Genomic DNA, 22,312 nt, shown 5'->3' on the forward strand with positions numbered 1-22,312 from the left:
GCTCCCCCAAAACTAAACAACACTTCTTCCTCATCCTCTTGACACAGCTCACAATCCATAATGCTCTTCTATCTTTTGTCCTTCTACAGATTCTGTCCAAAGTCGTACATGTGTTAGAGCAGTCCATCTTCTGCCTGCACAAGGCTTCCGTTTTCCATATCCAAGTCATTCCTGGTCCTTATCTTTCAGTAAACTGAGCCCAAACACACAGGGCACCCTACTGTTAAAAAAAGATGGTCCCAGCTGATAGACATGGACAATGAAAAAAGATTAACCATCTTATATTTGATGGTAACCAAAATGCATTACCACGTACCTCCTCCCAAACCTATGAAATCCCATATTGTGACCATTTCTTCCATTTTCCTACTATACTCCTCCCGATTTGCCAACACCACCCCACTAGCACCCTGAAACATAGTATTAAAGAAAGAAAAGGTTAAAGGTGTAACTCTTAGCGCAGGCTTTGAAGACAAAGACATCTTCTGTGACACCAGAAACCCAGAGGATGGCAATCACCATCCCAGGTTTGTCCAAGCCAGCAGGTCAAAGCCTTCTACATTTCAGAAAAGAGGCTGACTTGTCTCACCCACCACACAATCCAGAAAGAGGAGAAGCACAAGACTGTCAAAGGCAAAAGGAAAGACCTATCTTGTTTCCTCAAGTTAGCAGCTACACTCTTTCTTTCCTTGAGCATTATTCTTCCAATAATGAAGTACAATGAAATAACTATACTTGTGCCCCTCCCTTCACAGGACTTGAGCTTTTAGCTGTTAGTCATTGGTACATTAAGAAACCTTCCGTTCTTGGTATATCTGTGAAGTTATTAATTTACCATTAGCAAAATAAAAGTATCTTTTTTTAAAAAAAAGTATTTTATTATTTAAGTATCACAGTTGAAAAAAAATACTGAAATGCTACAAAGCACCTGTTCTTCAAGTGAAGAATTAACACTGAAATTAACTCTCAGGGCACAGTAATAAACAGTTGAAGGGTAGTAACTTAATATAATAATAATATGTGTTATTATATATTCAATATTAATATAATATCAATATTATAATTATAATAATACACATCACCTCAGCTGATGTGCCGAGCACTACCTGATCACACTCCGGAGTTCAAGCTCAGTTGTTCATCCAGACTTAGATATCTACAGTTTCACTCACTTTTCTGCAGAAGCCTGAAACCTTCAGTCTTAAATTATACAGCATTTCATTTTAGGAAGCTAGAAGTATAGGTACTATGCCTCTCCTCAACTGCGAGGAATTCAAAAGCACTGCTCCTCACGTGGACTGAATATATAGAAAAAGGTACAATTCAGAAGGAATAGGTAAAACTTTTGCTAGTAAATGAATGTCGTCTGAATTTTCTTTAATAGAAAGGAATCCATAGCTCGTACATCACAATAGATTTGTCAGCATTTTTCTCCCCTTCACAACCAATTTGTAAGGTTTAATACTGCACAGGAGCCACTGGAATATATTATAAAGTGGAAAACTTTCCTAGAAGTAGTAAAGAAACTTAGGTGTCTGCCAGCAGTAAAGACCTTTCAGCCTTTGAAAATATGCCATGAAAGCAAGGATCAGACTGTGCCTTTTATTAAATAAAAATTAAACTAATGTTGATTCTTCTCTATTTAGATTTTTTCAAAGGTTTTACTTTTCCTATTATAAAATCAGAATGGTTTTACTATTTACTAATAAACTCACAATTATAAGACAGTACAGTTAAATACAGGGATTTTTTTGGGCTATGTTTAAGAATCTATGTTGATAAATACACTAAAGAGCCATCTCATCTTATTTTGTAACTTCCAGTTGCCTCAAACATTTACTCCTAAGCTACTACATCAAACTGCCTGATAAACTGCACTGAAATTAAGGACTGACCTCTCACATGGTGATCCTTTGCAATGCCTTCTAAAAATGCATCTTCCCTGTCCCCCTAAAATATTGCTACTAACACCACAATCAAATCTCAGTTAAAACTTATGTGATTGATGGCTCTTCCTACGTGCTTTACCAACATAGGTACAGCACAGTCTGAAAACCAGTAGTGTATCTTATTTTGTAGGTATGAAAACTGAAGGAAGGCAACGCTACTCCCAGAGGACTAATCAAACTTGCCAGCTTTCATTCATAGATTTCTCAGTGCTCAACTTAAATGATCACACTTAAATGATCAACTTAAATGGAAGCGATATACAATAACCTGAGCAACTTCAAGGAAGAAAGAAACTTTGATCTAAAGTCAGTATGTCAGCTACAACAGATTTTTATAAAACATCAACAAAAAATGTGATCAGTCAATACCTTGTCTTCACAATCGAAGAAGGGCTGGCTGCAGATGTGAAGGTTGGAGGCAGCCTTAGCTGCACTGACCACAAGAGGGTGGGATTCACGATCCCACATGGAGGAAGCAGGGCAAGAAGTAGGATTGCAACCCTGGACTTCAGGAGAGCTAACTTTGGCCTCTTCAAGGACCTACTTGGAAGAAGTTCATGGGTTTGGGTCCCAGAAGGTAGGGGAGGGTCCAAGAGAGCTGGCTGATATTCAAGTATCACCTCCTCCAAGCTCAAGATAGGTACACCCCCATGAGCAGTAAATCAAGCAAAGGGGGCAGGATGAGCAAGGAGCTTCTGGCAAACCTCAAACAAAAGAAGAAAGGTTATGGTATGTGGGAAAAGGGACAGCCACTTGGAAGGAATACAGGGATGTTGTCAGAACATGCAGGGAGACAAGGAAGGCTAAGGTCCATTTGCAATTAAATCTGGCAAGGGATGTCAAGGACAACATGAAGGGCTTCTTCAACTACATCAGTAGGAAAAGGATGACTAGGGAAAACATGGGTCTGCTGCTGAATGAGGCTGGTGCTCTGGTGATGAGATCACAGAGAAGGTGGAGTTACTGAATGCCTTCTTTGCTTCAGTCTTCACTGCCAAGGCCACTCCCCTGGTTTCCCAGACCTTGGAAGCAAGAGAGGAAGTCTGGAGAAAAGATTTTGCCTTGGTTAAGGAGAATCATGTTACAGATCACTTAAGCAAACGTGACATCCACAAATCCATGGGCCCTGATGGGATGCAGCCCTGAGTGCTGAGGGAGCTGGCAGATGTTATTGCTAAGCCACTCTCCATCACCTTGGAAAGGTCATGGAGAACAAGAGAGGTGTCTGAGGACTGGTGGAAATCCAGTGTCATTCCAGTCTTCAGACAGGGCAAGAAGGAGGACCCAGGAAACTACAGGCCGGTCAGCCTCACCTCCATCCCTGGAAAGGTGATGGAATAGATCATTCTGGAGGTCACCTCTTAACCTTTTTTTCCTCCACATGCTTATCAGGAGTAGTCAGCATGGATTCACCAAGGGGAAATCATGCCTGACCAAACTGGTAGCCTTCTATGATGGAATGACCAGCTGGGTAGACTAGGGGAGAGCAGTGGATGTTGTCTGCCTTGACCTCAGCAAGGATTTTGACACTGTCTCCCATAACATCCTTATAGGTCAGCTCAGGAAACGTGGGTTCGAGGGTGGACAGCGAGATGGACTGAGAACTGGCTGAGTGGCAGAGCTCAGAGGGTTGTGACCCACAGCACAGAGTCCAGCTGGAGGGCTGTAGCTCACAGTGTTCCGCAGGGTCACTGCTGGGTCCAGTCCTGTCCAACTTACTAATCAGCGACCTGGATGAAGGGACTGGATGAAGGGACTGGGTGTGCCATCAGCAAGTTTGCTGATGATACAGAACTGGCAAGAGCACCCAGTACCCCAGAGGCTGCACTGCCATCCAGCCACACCTCAGCAGGCTGGAGAGCTGGGCAGAGAGGAACCTCATGGAGTTCAACCAAGGCAAGCGTCAGGTCCTGCCCCTGGACAGGGACAGCCCCACGCACCAGTACACACTGGGGCAGAGCTGCCCCCCAGCAGGTCAGCAGGGAAGGACCTGGGAGTGCTGGGGGGCAGCAGTGTGCCAAGGTGGCCAAGGGACTGGTGGGATCCTGTGGGGCATGAGGAGGAGCGTCGAGGGGATCCTGCCCTCTGCTCTGCCCTGGTGAGGCACATCTGGAGTGCTGGGTCCAGTGCTGCGCTCCCCAGTTCAGGAGACAGAGAACTGCTGGGGACGGTCCCACAGAGTCTGTGAAGATGATGAGGGGTCTGGAGCACCTCCCTGATGAGGAAAGGCTGAGCGAGCTGGGCCTTTGCAGCCTGGAGAAGACTGACAGGGGATCTTGTCAAGGTCTACAAATATTCCAGGCACACGCCAAGAGCATGGGGCCGGGCTCTTTTCAGCAGTGCCCAGTGACAGGACAAGGGGCAAAAGGCACAAACTGCAACATGAGAAGTTCCATCTGAACACGAGGAAAAACTTCTTTCCCTTGAGGGTGCCAGAGCACTGAACAGGCTGCCCAGAGAGGCTGTGGAGGCTCCTTCCCTGGAGACATTCAAAACCTGCCTGGACGTGACTGTGCAACCTGCTCCAGGTGACCCTGCTTGAGCAGGGGGTTGGACAGAATGATCTCCAGAGGTCCCTTCCAACCTCGACCAGTCTGTGATTCTGTAGCAGAGCAAAGCTTGGATTTTAACAATGGAGAGAACTCCAGTATAAGAGAGTCTAATACTAAATCACTGTATCATGATTTGGGGAGCTCTCATGATCATCTTTTTAAAATATGAAGCAGCATTAACTACAAACATCCAAAACCAGCCAACAGAAATGTGTGAGGAGGAGGAACACTCACTTTTAGACAAGTTTTATTAAATACTTAACAGTATACAAACCTAGTGCTCAGTGCATAAACCCCCTTCAAAGAATCTTTCCTTCACAGATATAATTTCTGCATAATTTATTAAGTTGTACAGTAATGTAAACAACCATTAATTGTCTGTATCTCAATACTTTGAGTAAGTTCATACATAGTGAGTTACCAAGAATCAGCTGAGCCACAGTAGCTGCAAACAGCAATTGCAAGGTAGCAAATTTTGCCTGGCCAACAGACACTTAAGACAGCACACGTCACTTACATAAAACTGTTGCTTTTGATTGGGTTTTCTTTTACTTTTTTGCTACTTGTTCCTTTCAACAGCTTTATATTTTAAGTTTAGCATTGATGCACGGAATAGCTTGCAGGCCTGGGCTTTCTGCCATCATGTGTAAATTAAAAAGCTACAGCCATCTAAAGCTGTTAGCTATTTCCCCAAATAGGTGTTATTTTATACTTACTATTAACATGTTGCAGTAAGAAGAGAGTCAGGAAAAAAAAACAAAAACTTATTGCAGAGCTGATGCATGCCTACCAGACAAGTCTCCTGAAGCAATTTGCAAACTGAATTTATTCTTGAGAGAATACAGTATTTTACCTCTGTAAATTCCTGAAAAAGAATTATGTATATGGGATATGTTCTCCTTTAAACTCTTGCGATGCATTCAGAGGAGCTGCATGATGAAAGGATTGTATTGTATATGATTGCAAATTTGACCACTATTTTAAGCCCTTAGAAATGCCACATTTCATATTTCCAGGTTATGTGAAAGAGATTCCAGCATGTAAGGCATAAATTGTTAGGACAATTTTGAACACATTTTTATCGAATTCCAGCACTCATTCATATCTTGCTCTTTCAAACTCTAATGTTCCACACAAAACAGCATCCACAATGTTTTTCTTCCTGACCTGAAGCTCTAAGATCTGCCATATGCAGAATTATTAGACTATAATACATTTTAATAATCTTACCTCTCAAAAAAAAACGCCAAACCCACAGATCATAATATGATTTTCCCCATTAAATACTTGTAATTGATGATATCTTTACTGAATAAAAAAGCTGGAACGCTTTGTTCAAGGAAACAGGGAACATGATGAAAAATATTCTTCTGACAGCAAGAATATGCTCAGAACTGATTACTCTTCACTTGCCTCTGAGTTCACCAGAGAACTGAGTGCTCAGAAAAGGCAATTCTAGAAAAGGGACAGAAACCAGGAGCTAGTTGACATCTACTTTAAAAACATTACATCAAATATTTTTTTTTTTTTTTAAAAGGAATGCCCTGCTTTTAAAACCTTTTAAAATCAAAACTTGTATACAACCTACTGAGACCTGTAACTTACTACTACATTTGTTTACTAAAGTCTCTGGATTATTCTTTTTGGTTCTTGACCTGTGAACTTAACAACTTCGAAAAGAAGTATTTAAGTTTATGAAGCCATTTCATACCAAAAACAGTTTAAAATGTAACTTTAAGAGAAGCATTAAAAATTTATTTTAATTTTCAACTCAAGCCTGTCTCATTCCCCCAAAATCCAGCATTTCACACAGGCATGCCCAGCCCAGCTACTCCTATAACTCCTTTCACATGCTTCAGCAAACCTCTGCTCAGCAATGTATTCTATGCATTGTTCTGCATAAAAGCACAGTAACGTGCTTGAAATAAGCACCTAGCAAATTAGCTTAGAAGGTAATTTTGCTCTGAAAAATGACTACTTGAGATCAACAACTTCTCTCTCCACAGAACTTCACTAGTGGATTTGCAGCAACGTCCTGACTTTGGTAGCAAAATTACTATTCTGATACTCAAAGCCACTACAAGAAAGGTTGACAGGTATAAAGCTCAAAGAGACACGGTGATGGACAATACAGTCACCATTAACTGACAACAGGAAATAGAGATTAAGAATCTAAATTCTAAAATTCCAGAGGGCTGTAATTATTAACAAAAGTTTGATTTTGCATCTTTTCAGATCTTATAAAGACCCTATTGATGGACTAAGCAACTTTGATACCAAATACAAAGACTGCTGGTTATCATAATCACCTTCCCACACTGACTTCCTACACTTTGGTAACTCTCGTATTTATCGATGGCAGACACCATCACACAGGAATCTTTACAGAATACACAAGTGGAGACATCCTGAACTCTAACTTAACAGCCTGCACAGCATACCCGTGTTAAATAGTTGTTTCCTTGAACAATGTTTCTCTCCAGATACACTTTTACATTTAAAACCCGTGTTCAAAAACGTGCAGTGTTCTCAACAGAATTTTACTCAAATAGCCCAAAGTCTATCTACAGTTCAAATATGTTGAAGATGCGATAATCATTCTTTTTTGAAAAACTTTTCATTTTTATTTAAGTCCTTCCTCAATCTTTTCCCCCCTCCTAGGCTCGCAACAAATAGCATCATCCCCTCAAAATGTCTTTTTGAGCTGTGAACTCAGAATGCACAGCCAGGTTTATATCCCAAACTCATTTTATGAACATTTGTTTACAGAGAGTGGAACACTACTGTATTGTTATACTGAAAGGTAAAAGTTGTTTGAAATATCTTCCCACTGCCATGATCTGTGAGAATTTTATCCATGTTGCAGGTTTACTGTGCAGACAAAAAGCAGACAGAGTCCAACCAGGCTTTTATTAGCTCAGGCACAAAATAAAGCAGAAAAGCAGCAGAGATAAGCCCATATCTAACAATATAGAGGTAAATGGACACTTTTGATGGTGAAGAGCATCTGATTAGGTACCAAATGAGCATATACCTTCCATCTGGACACTGTGCAAAGGAGCACTCCAAGTTAAGGGAGCAAGAGTCTGAGAACATGAAACTCTAATTCACCCTGCAGAAACTCGTTGGGGTCTAGGTGAATGTTTTAGCTCCCATTCAACAGTAGCATGCTAAGCACAGTTGCACTGTGAAAAAGAAAAGTTATTCTCTTATTAAGATTTGTCTTATTGCAGCAGAAAAACAAAAAAAACCAACCAACCAAACTCTAAATTAGAAAACATGGTCATCTTACAATGGAATCAAGCTGCCAGCCCTGACAAGTTTGAGAACAGGAGAGAGATATTTAGCAATTAGCACAAAGAAACATAAATACAAAGCAGTTGATAATAGAAAAAAAAAAAAACCAACCCCTGTCAGCAAGTACTACACCATTAAGTTACCCAGAGGAATGAGACACAGAAAGCAGACAAAGGAGCTGAGACAAGCAACACACACATGCTACCATACTAAATGCAGACAACCAAATGTAATCAAAGCTTCCAATTTAGAATAAGCAGCAGAGTGCTGCCACAAGTTGCTAACAACACTCAACTTCTCTATTCTGAAACACCACCATTCCTGGAGATAACACTTTATATAAAATCTTTAAAGAGCTTGGGAGAATGCAGGTAGAAGGCCAAGAGGAGGAAAGGTAGAAGAAGAATGTTAAATTGAAGAAGAACAGGGAAAGGAAGAAACTATCGATATGCTTGCACAGAAATTATGAGGTTTAGCATTAAGATTAGCTATGTACGCTTAAAGAGCCTGCACGCTAAGTCAACCCTGGCTGCTGGGCCCAGCCATCTGCACGCTAACCCAGAGGCTGCCGTAGCCTGTGGCCTGTGCTGGCATCTATTCAGAGGCAGTTAAGAAGGGAGAACTAGGTTTCTGCGCTGGGATGTGAAGTGTGTGCAAGCGATCCTGTACTGCAGTTACACAATGGAATGTGTTCTCTCTTCACAGAGAGTACAGTGAAAAAAAAAAAGTATTCTTTCCCAATTAATGCTTCTTTTCCTGGTACTGCAAATACTCATGCTTTAAATGTAACATTCTGCTCAATCAGCAAGGTCAAAAGGTATATTTAAATCGAACTGGGAGTTTTACCCCACTTTTCAGCAAAGTACTTCAACTACTTTGTTTCTAATATTTAATGGAGTACTTTAAATTCCACTTAAAATGTTCATACACAGCTCTGTAGTTCCATTTAGTACCGTCTGTGTTGCAATCTGCAGTCAACTCTGCTACTCACGATGAACGTAGACTGAAACACTCTTGACAACAGAAAATCCCACATAACAGAGTTCATGCTTGGGAGCATGTTGCATACTCCCAAACACCAAATCAACACTGCGGAGTCAGTTAGTTATCTTTGTAAAGCCAGTACCCACACACTTTTGAAAGTTTTAGGAGACCGCCCCATCAGCTTTGCCTCATTACCTGAACATGTGCTCATCCTGTACTGCATGTGAACTAGTGAAACTGTAGCAGAAGCCCACACCCACTGATTTTTTGCCCTTTCCTATCCCTGGCAGTGCTCTTGACTCCATCACTGCCACCTCCTCCCATTTCCAAGTTCACACAGACAGCCATGAACGCCAGGTACAGCATGGACAGCACAGGCTAACAACGCCTTGCGAGACACCCAGTATTTGCGCTGTGAGAGTCCAGCACTGAGTATTCTGATCTGACTCTGCACGGGAGGAGGTGCGGCCCCGCAAAGCTTATCAGCTAAACTTCCACAACACCAAGCCACAATTCTTCTGTTTCAGGAGCGGCAACTCAGCTAATTATCTCTGCTATAAATAACCCACAGCCTACATGATCTACCTAGATATCTGCCTGCATAGGGAATAGAGTTACACAAAACAAGTTCAAGAAATAAAGCAGAATTACATGTGGTCTCTCAAGAAGTTGTCAAAAAATCCTCAGAAGAGAATGAGGAGTCATATATTAAGGAAGAAGAAAGACAGAACAAGTAGATCAGTCTGAAACACCACTGAAAGCCACATGAAACGGTACACAGGTTCTGAATGCTGGTAAGCATTAATTAGTGATCCGAGAAAGCAAATATTACTGAGGTCAGCAGTTTTTGGTTAGTAACATTAGGATAAGAACGTGAAGGAGCAAGGTACTTGAGCAGCAATACTGCAAACAAAATTCAGGTTTGACAAATACAGAATTAAGTTTAAAATTATTCAAAAAGCTTATCACATTAATTTTTCAGTGCAGCTTTCCCACTTTGTCCATCACCACTAATATTTTAAATAAAGGACGGCAGCAGCACTCAATTGTCAACAATTTTCAATGTAATAAGGAGTCGACTGTTTCCTTTTTGCTTAAATAGCCAGTCTACTCCAAAAATGGCTAAAAGTCATGTTGTTTGATCAGTAACTCTAGACCAGTTCAATTTATCTTTGTCTACTACATCTGCAAACTGAGACATGAAAGTAAAAGAGCATGAGTAGAAAGATCTAGTACAAGAGAAGCTGAACCTAAGGCAAGCATCCCATTTCAAATACTCTTAGATTACCAATACTGGGCCAAAGAAGTGACCTGCCTCATATGCAGAAACAGCTATGGGGAGAGAATTAAAACAAACAAAAACCCCACAACAACAAAAAAAACCACAACAAAAAACCAAAAAGTAACACGATTTTTGAAAGTGACCGATTACCCAATCTAGATCTTTAAGAGAAAAACAACAATGTAAAACCTACGTAGCACCCTTTGCTCCTTCCATTTAGAGCAAAAGTTCTGTAGAGAATCTAGAACTTTCCTACTATTCTGGATGCAAAGTAGAATGATAATTATTAAAAGTATTTCAAGTAAAGGTTTTCCCCATTATTTGAAAAAAAAATATAGGTTTCCTAGTCTAATCAAACACGCACCTTGAGCCCACTAAACTCTGATGCTGCTCATTACAGTTACCAGTCAACAGATTGTCAGACTCCTATCACTCCTAAATGTTTCTCGAAACTAAGAAAATAAGCCAATTTCGTTTTTCTTTTCCTACAAAACAACTGCAAATCATCATTAATATTTCTATTTTCCTTCATTTATATACACTGATGAAAAATTCCTCCCTCAAAATTCAGTTCTGCAATTTGTAACATCTCATCTCAAAGTCCACAAACAAATATCCAGCATTTACTTTCCCTTTTTAACCACAGCAAAGGCAAGCAGGCAAGAGGTCACAAACATGAGTGACTTGCTTGCCTCTGTCTTTTCTGAATCATGATGAAGATGCACACCTTGGAAAAACATGTAACCATTTAAACTGCAAGATACTCCAGAAGTCATCCTACATCCCTTCTTGACTAAGGATGACACATTAAGATCAAGTTGGCTTTAAGAGATTTTTTTATAAAATTAATTTTACACCTTGATCATATGAGTGCAAGGGTATTTTCAATGTCTGTTTGATCTGTCTTGCACGAGCCATGAATTTCTTCCTCATTCAGATGAGAAATTCTCTAATACCAACCAATAATATGGGTCAGACCACACAGAACCACTGTAACTGAAAACACATAAGCACTACAAAACACAAAGGACTTTCAGCCCACCCGACACCATGGATCTGCAGTTCTGGGTTTAAACTAGCACAAAGTTGCAAGATGCTATTCTGAAATTTCAAATAAAAGCACACCACATTGCACGAGGTATACGCAAAGCTTCTATCTGTGAGTGTAGATGGCAGTAAGGATAGATTACACTAAGGGCACAAAGCTTGCACACCATTAGTATTTCTGGAAAAAAGTTTCCCATTGCCACACTGGCAACTGCAAAACCAACACTTCAAAAACTACTTGAGAGGACGCAGCCTGCCCCAAACAGTAAGTAAACAAGAGAGTTTATACCCTGCTGAGCACTTGAAAACAGAACTGACAGGAGCTAACTTACTGACTTTCACGGTGGGGAAGTCAGGCATCCCCCTCCTTCAGTACACAGGACTTCTGACACTAATGGGGAATCCAACCATGGAACTGGGATGCCGAGGAGAACAGAACAGCTACTGAATTTATTAAAAAAATCCAACCAAAACATCAAGATACTGTCCCACTGAAACAGACCTTAGGAGAGCACTTAAACACTGCATCTACAAACATACTTTCATCATCCTTTTGATGGGGACACCAGTGTTTCCAATTAGTTTGCTTCACAGCCAATTTAAAAAGATTCTCCATCATGACTTTTAATGTCATAAACAGTAAAAATTCAGTGTTAAAATATGAGTTACAACCATGCAAAGAAAATCAGGAACATGACATGAACTCAGCTACAACATTATAAACACCTCAAACAATAAACATACTCAGGACTTGGAAGCTCTTGACAAGAAAACTACATGGCAAGCTGTCCAGCGTTCAGTGGGCTGCCTACAAGAACTGACTTTCCCTATTGTTTTCAACTTGGATCTCAACCAGAACACACATGAAGACTGTAGTACCACCCCAAAGAATGCCAGTTTCTCATACACATTTTCAGGAGGATGGAAAAAAGCTTACTGGATGTTGTTGGGTTTTGTTGGTTGGTTGGTTTCCCTCAAAGACATACTTTGAGGAATTTCATCTTGTTGTTGGGCATCCATTTCTGTACCTCTCTTTTGCCTTTCGTTATCCTTCCAGTCCTAGTCCCCAAGTATCCTTTCCCTATATTCTACCATGTCAGCAGCAAATCCATTAACAAACCATCTTTTGCAATTCCTTGTGTGTCAGTTTCTCTGTATACACTGAAGCAGCATTTCTCAAGGGCACTCTTAACAAGAATGCAGGTAGGATTAGATTTACACCAGAAGAATGAGAACTATTCAAAACTTCCTTCTTTTTAAATGTAATGGGCACTACGGAAAACACCAAATTCTGTTCCAGACAGTTTGTTTCAGAATAGCATGCCGACTGTGGTCACAGTAAGAAGTTCCAAGGCAGCAAAACCTGAGTGGTGGGATGATGTTCCACCATATACTTGTAACAAAATCTTCAGGACCATCTTTTTATCCCAATAGTGTATAACAGCGAAGTGCAGGAAGATGGCAAATGGTTTCTGCTCTTACTCCCTTACACAACTGCAAAGTTCTCTTAAAAAAAATCAACTCAAACTCCACTACTACTTGCTGATTCTTCAGAGGACAAATATGTATTAATGTCTTAGCTACATACAGTGAATATAGGAACTTTATTTTACCAAATGGCTGATTTTTGTTTCAGCCTGATTTTACAAGACAAAATTATTTGAAAACACATTTGAAGTCTAAAGGAAATTTACAAACATCTCAGAATAGGGAGTGACAACATGGTACGACGGGAAGGAAAATACCAATAAACATCAAAATGCTTAGGACTTGACTAGCATCATTCAGGGAGGTGGCACTACTGAACTAAAACTAGTCTGGAGCACTGCAGACTTACATCACATTGCATACATAAAAAACTCACATCGACACATGCTGACAAAGAAACTTTCCAAAGCAGACCAGGATGCCGCTCATTCAGGGCTGTAAAGCAGTTTTGCTGGCAGAAAACTTTTGCCAGCTCTGTGCCTCCACTGGAATGCTCTGTTGACTTATGTTTAGCAAAAGCTCATCTACTGTAAAACAAGCCTTGGGTTTTGAATCAGAAAGTAAAACTGGAGTAAATATTCAGCAAAAACAAGAACTCCAAATTATTAAAAATTACATGGTGACCAGTGCCACTCACTGCACAAACCCATTCATTTTGCAGATAAACTTCCTCTTTCACCTCACCTAGTCCTTTTTCCTTCAACTCCTGAAAAAAATCGTATTTGTGAAAGGCCTTCTCAGCTATACTGCACATGATTTTAATCATAAAGTCAGACAAAAAGTGGAAACCATGTAGGAAGAAGTATCAAGTACTGCAGTTCCTTATCTAAAATCTGCTGTTCCTTGTCATCATATAAGAAATATTAAGCAAAACAGGCAGCTGCACATACTTGTATTTAATGCTAGAAAAAATATTCCAGTAGCTCAAGAGACAGATTCAGAATTTTGAAGCCTTACACTTAGAAGAAAATCTAATCTTGCCTGGAGGCTTTTGTACACTACTTACTTAGGATTGACATTTATGTTTAAAAAGGGATTGTGGAATAAACTAAGACAATGTAAGTTCAATAAATAGGTTATCATGTACATTTTTTCATCTTATTTGCAAGGTTAAAATATTCTCTAATACAAAAAAAATCAGAAAAAATATTTAAACGTTGACATTTTCAGCAATGTGTTTTTCAAACAAAGCATCAAATTACTCTATAGAAAGTTTACAATTTCCAATGCATCCTGGTATTTTTTTTAAACATATTGAACAGTATCTTCATAAACACATGCAGAGATAAGCATGCTATTCCAGCCACAGCAGCTGCTTTGATTCATGTTTATGAAATGCTTAAAATTCTTGGAATATACATACACTGCAAAAAGAAGATGCAGTGTTGCCACAAATCGCAAAGTAAACCAGTACTAGCCTACTATCTGTGCTGTTGAACACGAAGAGGCAGCAGCATAGGCTGGTAGGGGCTAGCATCTAGAAAACAGACCATACATAAATAAGTATGTATCCTGTTGCTAGCACACAATGAACTTCTTTGCCCCATCTTCAGCATTATCATTAACTGTGCCAGTTACCATGCACTAACGCAAGCACACAGCAATGTTTCAGACCCACCCTTCTACTGCTGTGCCAACTGATACACCTCAAAATAAGTACTGTACCACTAATAAGCACCAAAATATATTCATGATTTAATCTGTCAAAAGAGTCATTGTGGTATAAATCTTTGTCCTGAGTTATAACACTCAAATAGCAAATAAGTTACTATAGGACAATAAATCATTAGCGACTTCATTAGGGGCTGTTACCATATAGATTGCCCTATGGTGAGCTATGTGTAATGAGACTCAACATTCAGGTTACCTCCTAGGGAAAAAGCTGCACCTTACAAGCCACTGACTTCACATTATCTGAGGAAGATGAAGGTGTATTTGATAAGCATGCACATGCTTGAGGATGTCTCTATTTAGGATGTAACAAAATGCCAGATAAAGGTTGTGCCTGATGTTGTCCTGGTTTCAGCTGGGATAGAATTAATTGTATTGGTTTGGGATATGGTTATGAATTTGATTAGATGTTTTGATGATGGAAGATTAGTTTTTTTAATTATTATTTTTAGATTAAAAGACAGCTATCAAAGGCCAGAACTGCAGGGGTTAATTAACACAAACCAAGTACAGCAGCATCAGAAAGCCATTGAGTTCCTTTTTCCCCCAAAAAGAGGAATGACATAAGGGGACACTCTCCCATGGCACTGAAGACAGCTTGAGGAACTCCTACTCTTCATCAACATGTATCTTGAGTTCATGTCATTGATTTTCAACTCCCGTCAGCAATGCATTTTTCTGATTGACCTTCATACAGCAAATTTTCAATCTGCTTGTTGTTAACTTACTGAGCTCCTCCCTCGGCCCTCAGTGAACACCCATCACATGCCACGAAAAGATCATAAAGACACACACAACCAACTCAAGCTCCAGCAGACCTCAAACTCCGATGACTAACTTCATATCAACACACAAAGTCAGGTACTGACTGGACAAGCTGACATCCCTGATACTGTCTCTTGTAAAAAGACACACAGGAACATTACATCCAGGCAACAGCATGACTGAGTTAATTTGGTGCTTTGGGTCACAAGTTAACTTGATAGTTGAGTCCTCTGGTACACGTCATTGCACAGCGGGGACCTTTTCTTTGTAGGCTGCACTTACTGAAGACATAAAATTCACTGTCTCCAGCCAACACTTTCACAATCCCTTAAAGAGCCTTCTACGCGCTGCCGTCAGTAACAGACCGCCTCACAAAATACAAGGAACCAACAAATCTGAGAAGTTATTCAGTTAAGCAACAGCATCTGCACAGCACTGCTGCAGCAGCTGGCATTTCGCTATAGTAGGCAGTAATTGTTTCCATTAATAGATTCAAACCATGCCCAGGGCGGGCCAAATAAGCAAAGACACAGTACTACTTTCCCACCATTTGGGACAGTCTGTCCATGCAAGAGACACCAGCAACACAGCCAGAGGCAGCTATCGCTACTGCTACTCGGTCTGCACCCAACTCTAGGGGAATGAAGGACTTAAATCTGGTAACATCTCTAGCACAACAGCAACAAGTACATTTGTCAATTTAAAGATTTAGCTCTAATCTTATTACTAGCAGTACCACCATGCTGACTCCCCGAACAGCAGGTGCCTGCCTGCGCACGCTGCGCTGGAGGCCTGAGACCAAGAAGGGATTTGCTTTGTCCACAAAACTTTGTACCAAGATTCACACCCCAGCTCTGTGCACCACACTGACCTGCACAAAGGGCAGCTGGTGTGTAGTGCTTCGCTCCAAGCTCAGGTTCTGCAGAACAGTGACTTCTTAAGCACGTCCTAAGGTATTTTGAATCTAGACCACACCTGGGTCACTACAGTATGCTTACAAGTTTCATTTGACTTTGTATTTTTTAATTATTACATGACAGTGAGTCTAATCAGAAGTCTGAAATTTTATCATATGCACATTTAATAAACCAATGTGATGCACAATACAGCAAAGAATCTTGTTTTCAAAACAAGAAAGCTGTCTTCACTATTTATACTAACAGGGCAAAGGAGGTAAAAATAAAACTTTTCCTTTAATCCTGATCTCAAAGAAAAGGGCCCCAAAAACCAAATCCATTTTAAAAGAGCTGTACATGTTTTAAATTCGTAATTCATTTCAATAAACAATATATTCAAGGTGTATCAACTGGTAATCCAGACCTCAAAACACACCTCCAGCTGCAGTAATAAGCAAGCACATGCATACCTGCCCTTCTTAAACATAGAAGCTAATTGTGACTGAAGGCCTCATCTTTTTAACAAATCTTTTCATGTTCCACAATGTAGGCATTTCTAACATCGTAAGACAGAAAAATTGGACAGGTTCAAAGCTGAACCTCATTCTGCTGTGTTCTACTCCAGAAATATTTGAATATAATACTCAGTAGTCCAAAAGAAGAGAATGGCTACAAAGCCATGATTGCCTAAACATGGTCATACCAAGCACAGGTTTCTTTTTCTTCAAACACTTTATTTTTGTTCTGAAATACTGCCAGCTAAGTACTACTAGCTGCTTACCCGCAATCCCAACAGCCTCCAACAGTTGTTTCCTCTTACAATGCCATTTAAAGACCAAAGCACAAGGTCCTAACAGCTGTCTGGATCTTATAAACATGGTAAAATAATGGATGTTGCATTTATTCACAGATCAGGCCACCTTAGGAAGAGCCAAGAGCCGTTCCACTGAGTGTTTTGGATTACAAATTTGTGTCTCATTTTGTTTCAAATTACATGGAATTTGGAAACAGATTTTTTCAAGGAACTGCATCTAGTGTCCATCTGAGCCATGAATGAATTAAAGCACTGCAAAAATAGCTCCCCAAAATGCTGTATTCCAACCACACATTTCATAATTCAAATACACCTCTTCTGCAACAGTTCACATCCTGAATACTGATGTCTAACAGGAAAGTTAACAGAAGAGGTCAAAGTCAGATTACTTTTACAATTTCCTGCGAAGATAAAAGCTGCTGCCTGCTATTACTTTATGATCTACCTCAGGTGATAATTTGAATACATGATCAAAGACATGGTCTCATTGATCATTCCCTCAGATATTGAAATAATTAGCAGCAGTCCTATTTTGGCTTCTACAAGTTCCAGTTCGAAAAAGTGACCCTTACCAGAAATGCATATCCCCTCCCTACAACAGTGCTCTTCTCTCATCTCTGATGCTATTCAAAACAACATATCAAAAACCATGAAGTGCCACAACCACCACATGAAGGACTATACACTAATGACCATCCAAAATCATGTTTTCTCCAAGGCAGGGGGAGCAACAGCTGTTTTCTGGAAAGAAGAGTTTTAGGACAAGCTGCCTAGGGATGAAATCTGTGCTTCAGATATTCAAACTCTGAAAGAATCATGACCTACAAAAACTAGGTAAGACACACACACACACATCTGTTCCTAGCTATTTATTTTATTAAAGAGCTTAAGTCTACTCAAAAAAGCCCTCATATATTCTGGAATCTTTAGTAATTTAGAGCTATAAGAAGAGTTTTACATAAGTAGCACTGGGTCTTGGTGCTACTTGTCTGTTATCAAAATGAGGACTGAAGAACACAGAGCATGCAAGTCATAAATATATATTTTTTAAAAGTTAAGTCAGGCAAGAAAGAAAGATACTTTCAGAGAAAAGTAGGAATTTTAAGTTCAGCTCTACATTCTGATTATTTCTCGTTTTCTGACCTGAGATTTTAATAAGGCAAAGTTTGCACAAGGCTACTGTGCTTTAAGGGAATAAATTGCCCAATAGACAAATTTTTGCTTCTGTCAAAAGTACAACTGAAATAGTATTTCAGTTCTGCTGTCTCCATAGTTCCTTGTTTATTTCTGTCAAGACAAATATTTTGCTTACTGAAGGAAAAATCATATCATGAAGAACTGTTGTCAGGAAACTAAATCAAAACTTTTCTTCACAGATCCTATGCGTTAAAAAGTGTAGCTGAAAGGACAGGTTGCAGCAAAGCATATTTGAACAATCAAAAGCAAAGAAGGATCCCAGAAAAATCTAATTTGTCCTACTAAAAAATAACATCCCTAACATAAAATCAAATCTTTCATAGATGTAGAGAGAGGTGTGAAATTTCCATTGTAAAATATTACTCAAATATTTTGAAAGACTGTAACTCCATACTGTAATTATCTCATCGTTACATTTTAATACTGCACCTTATTGCCAACAGCCAAATGCAAACATTTATAGCAAGACAGCAGGATGTAGACAATTGGCTTTGAAACATAATACCCATTCCTAAAAGACCAAGTTAGAACAATTTTTTTCAGGAAGAGTATACTTTGAGAAAGGAAATTCAGACTCACAGGTGAAAGCAGAAAAAAATTAGAGGGCTCACAGAAAGACAAGATGTTCTTCTGGGGAAGAAAGGGAAATCTCTATTGGTTTTGGGGAGGAGACAGACAACTAAAACAACACACAAGCACGCTTAGGGCAGCTATCAAGGAAACTACTGCTACGAATAATAGTAGAACAAGGGTTAAAGGTATAAAGTCCAACAATCAACTTGCAAAAACTTGACCAGCACCAGAGACTGTACCTGATAGCAGCTAACGAAAACTGTTCCTTTCTGAACTCTGTCTCCTATTATTTCAGTCAATAAAGATTTCCCTGTGCCTTTCAGACTCAGATTGTTCAGTTTTACTATGTTCTGGTTTTCCTCCCTCGTTAGTGTAGAATGCCAGAAGTCGTGTGTCTGTGGGAACGGCAAGCCTATTGCTTATAAAAAGACAGAACACTTGTATTTAATAACAATTGCTGTTTTGTAGCTGTGTTTGTTAAGGTGCAGATGCTGTGTGGTCTAGCAGTTAGAAGATGCAGTCAGAACCCGGTTCTAATTTATATTTACAACTTAACTGCTTTACCTCTAATACAATAGTGAAAGTTGGACAAATGACATCACTGTCTGGGATTTTAGGCTTTTTTCACCACTTTTAAAACTAGCCTTACTTGCCCATCTAAAATCGTTCAGAGCTATCCTTAATAAATCCTAAAGACTGATGACCAGCACGCATCTGAACTCAGATTTAATTCAAGGACTCCTTACAGCATAGGCAAAGCTAGTATTTTTTTTTCCTAACTTTGGATATCCTTCCCAGAACAAATTCTATAACATTATAATAATTAAAGAGGTATTAAATTTTACTTTAAAAATTCTGTCAGTATCTTCAATGTTATAACTGAGAGAACAATGCAAATAAAGAGCGTGGTCCTGAATTCTATTCCCCCACACCCTATAGTCTCTTGGCTTCAACTGAATTAAGAAAAGCAGCCCTGGAAACCAAATTTGCTTTAGAAGGCTACTTATTCTTATTCCAAAGCGCAGTACAAACTTGTACTTCCATTCAGCTAGAAAAAGGAAATTTCCATATAAAAAGATAAAAAGTAAAAAGGGGAAGGTAAGACTAAACAGAATATTAAAATAATGCATATAGTAGAGAAAGACCAATTAATCACCCTAACAAGTGAAATCATTTCTGCAATGACATGGTTGCTCTGAAAGAAAAATCCAGTTGAGCTATATAAAAACAAGCTACACAAAGAAAACCAAAAATCCATTTGACATCTCTAACCCTGCCAAGGCATTGATCCAAGTACAAGCAGCAACTACTCAGCAGTTCAGAGCCAGTTTATACAGACATTTTATGGTGGGTACACATAGAAGAACAGAATTTATTTTTCATCATGAGAAATTACACTATTTATCTTGAGTAAAAAAATAGAAATGAACAGTTTAGCACTGAAGAAAATGTAAGGATCCTCACAAGGCACTAGAAAGTCCATCAGGCATCTCAACAGGTTACATACAACACCTGCATTAAGCAGGTATCCAAACTATATGTCTGCACTAGCAAGAGTTACTTCTGATCAGTATTTCTGACTGTTATTTCCAATAACACATCAAGGAGTTGTTTCAGACACAAATTACACTTGTGATAGCCAGCCAAATTGCAGCCTCACACTGGGCTGCAAGCAGGACAACTATCACTTGCCAACACAGCTGTTGATGGCAAGGCTGCACACAAGCGTCACAGCTCACCCGTAAGGCCCTTGGTGCAGAACCATAAGCCAATTCCAACCAAGTAAGTGAATTTATATTACAGGTGTTAAAGCCCAATAAACACGACCCACACAAGCTCTCAAAAGACAGATAATTACTGCACAGTCTCACTGAAACCTGCAGGACAACGTGCACAACAAGCAAAATTCACAAGTTACAGGCTCTTTATTAAGCCATCTGGCCCTTAGACTCTTCAGTCTATTGAAATAATGGCTTTAAAATCTTCTGTTCTTGTTTTGTAAACTCAATTTGTATTCCATGTTTTATACCTGTCAAATCCACTCACTTTAAAGAGTTAATTCTTATTATAGCAGCGGTGTGATGAAGGGCATATAAATGCTTCATTAAACAGGAGGAAAAAAAACCCCACGCTTTCTAAAATAGAATAGTCTCAAGAAAAACAAGATTTCCATTTTACAGATGGGATGCTAAGACCCACAGAGACAGCATGACTTCTGGAAGATCACACAACACAAAAAAAATAATCTGTTGAAGGGGCAGGAAACAAGCACAGATCTTTCAAGACCCAGGCCAGCACATCAGCCACAACAATGGTTCTGAAGAAAATACAAGTGGTATTTAAGTTAAACTGGTGCAATTGCAGCTATATTCCAGTATGTGGATTACTGTGAGAAGCACCTTCGCATCTTTGATGTGTAAAAATAGAAAAGGTCTCAACTTTTTCTGCTGGAAAACTATAAAAGCCTGACATACCACCTTTGAAAAAAAAACAAACCATATTCTCACAACTGCGGTTTCTTTGTAACTACTATGAACCCGATCAAAAATGTTCTTAGTAAAACTTCGAGTGGTAGGGACATGTTCAGATTAAAAATGCCATAACCATGCAGATTATTTCATGCTCCTTGGCATTAAATACATTTAACAGATCAACTTCAGTTGAGCAGTCCGCAGGTAATTGAACAAATAAGCATACAACGCCACTATTCCACTTGCACCTCCCTGTCTTTCCCCACACTCCCTCAAAGGAAAGAAATCTTTTCCTGTTCTGATCTATTTTTACAGTCTAGTGCATTGGTATTTTGGATTATTTCCAAGGGTATTCTTTACTGGGGCATCACAACTAAATGCCAGATTTCAAAATTATTTTAGCATATTCTCATATGCTACTTCACAGAACAACACTGAATTAATAAAGGATCTAGCAATTACAGCCTTTTCAAATGCAAATACGTTAAAACAAGTAAACAAACTTAAAAAAATGCCACCACTAGCATAAAATTCAGATTCTGCTTCTTCCCCCCTGCGACACACACAGGTTACATCAAGTTTATTTGCAGCCTGTGCTGAAGGGAAATTTCTGAAAACTGCGCGCACAGGCAGTTTAGGTCTCCTCACCTTATCAACAGATTATTTTTTGAGAAGTTAATGAAGAATCAGGGAGGCCAACAGGGCTGCTCTGTCTCCACATCCCAAGCCGGGACCCTCCCGACCCCGCTCTGGAAGCCGCCTGACCCCGCAGGGATGCAGCCCCGGGCAGGGACCCCCGGCTGGCGCTCGCCCGCCGCCCCCTGCCCGCCCCCCCCCCCGCAGCACCTGAAGGCACCGAGGGAGCGCTCCAGGACCCCGCCGCGCCCCGAACAAAGGCAGGCGATGCCTCTGCGAGGCTGAGGCTGAGGAACCGGGGCCGGGTTTTCCTTTGGGGCACGGCGGCTGGGGTTTTTACCTTTCTCCCTGCTTGGTGTTGGAAGGCGGAGGGTGAAGCACAGTCTGGTTGCCTTCCATCTCCACGATGCACTTGGTATTCAGGTCCAGCTCTGCAAGGCGACACGGCGGGGGGCTCAGAGGGCGAGCGCACCCCGCCTTCCCCCTCACACGCCGGGGCAGCTCGCCCCCCGGCCGCTCCCCCTCGGCGGGGGCAGCCGTGCCTGTGCGAGGCAGCCAGGGGTGCCTGAGGGGGCGCCTGAGGGGGCCCGTCCTCCCGCCAGCCCCGGGGAGAAGCCTCAGGCGCGCCCCGGTGCCGCCCCCTCCCCACAGACACACACGCCCCCCCTCAGCCTCCGCGCCCCCACCCCG

General features: G+C 40.4%; 1 protein-coding gene across 5 annotated transcripts in view; it reads right to left on the minus strand.

The window, feature by feature from the left end:
- KIF13A (kinesin family member 13A) overlaps positions 1 to 22,312 on the minus strand; it is a 131,618-nt gene that overhangs the window by 95,426 nt on the left and 13,880 nt on the right. For all 5 annotated transcript variants that reach the window (XM_080379751.1, XM_080379753.1, XM_080379752.1 and 2 more), the window contains one exon: positions 21,963 to 22,053. In XM_080379751.1, the coding sequence (XP_080235877.1) occupies positions 21,963 to 22,053 (91 nt within the window). Of the gene's footprint in view, positions 1 to 21,962; positions 22,054 to 22,312 lie in introns of those variants that run through there.

This window comes from Falco punctatus (genome assembly GCF_963210335.1).
Source record: "Falco punctatus genome assembly, chromosome: 3".
Classification (NCBI taxonomy): domain Eukaryota; kingdom Metazoa; phylum Chordata; class Aves; order Falconiformes; family Falconidae; genus Falco; species Falco punctatus.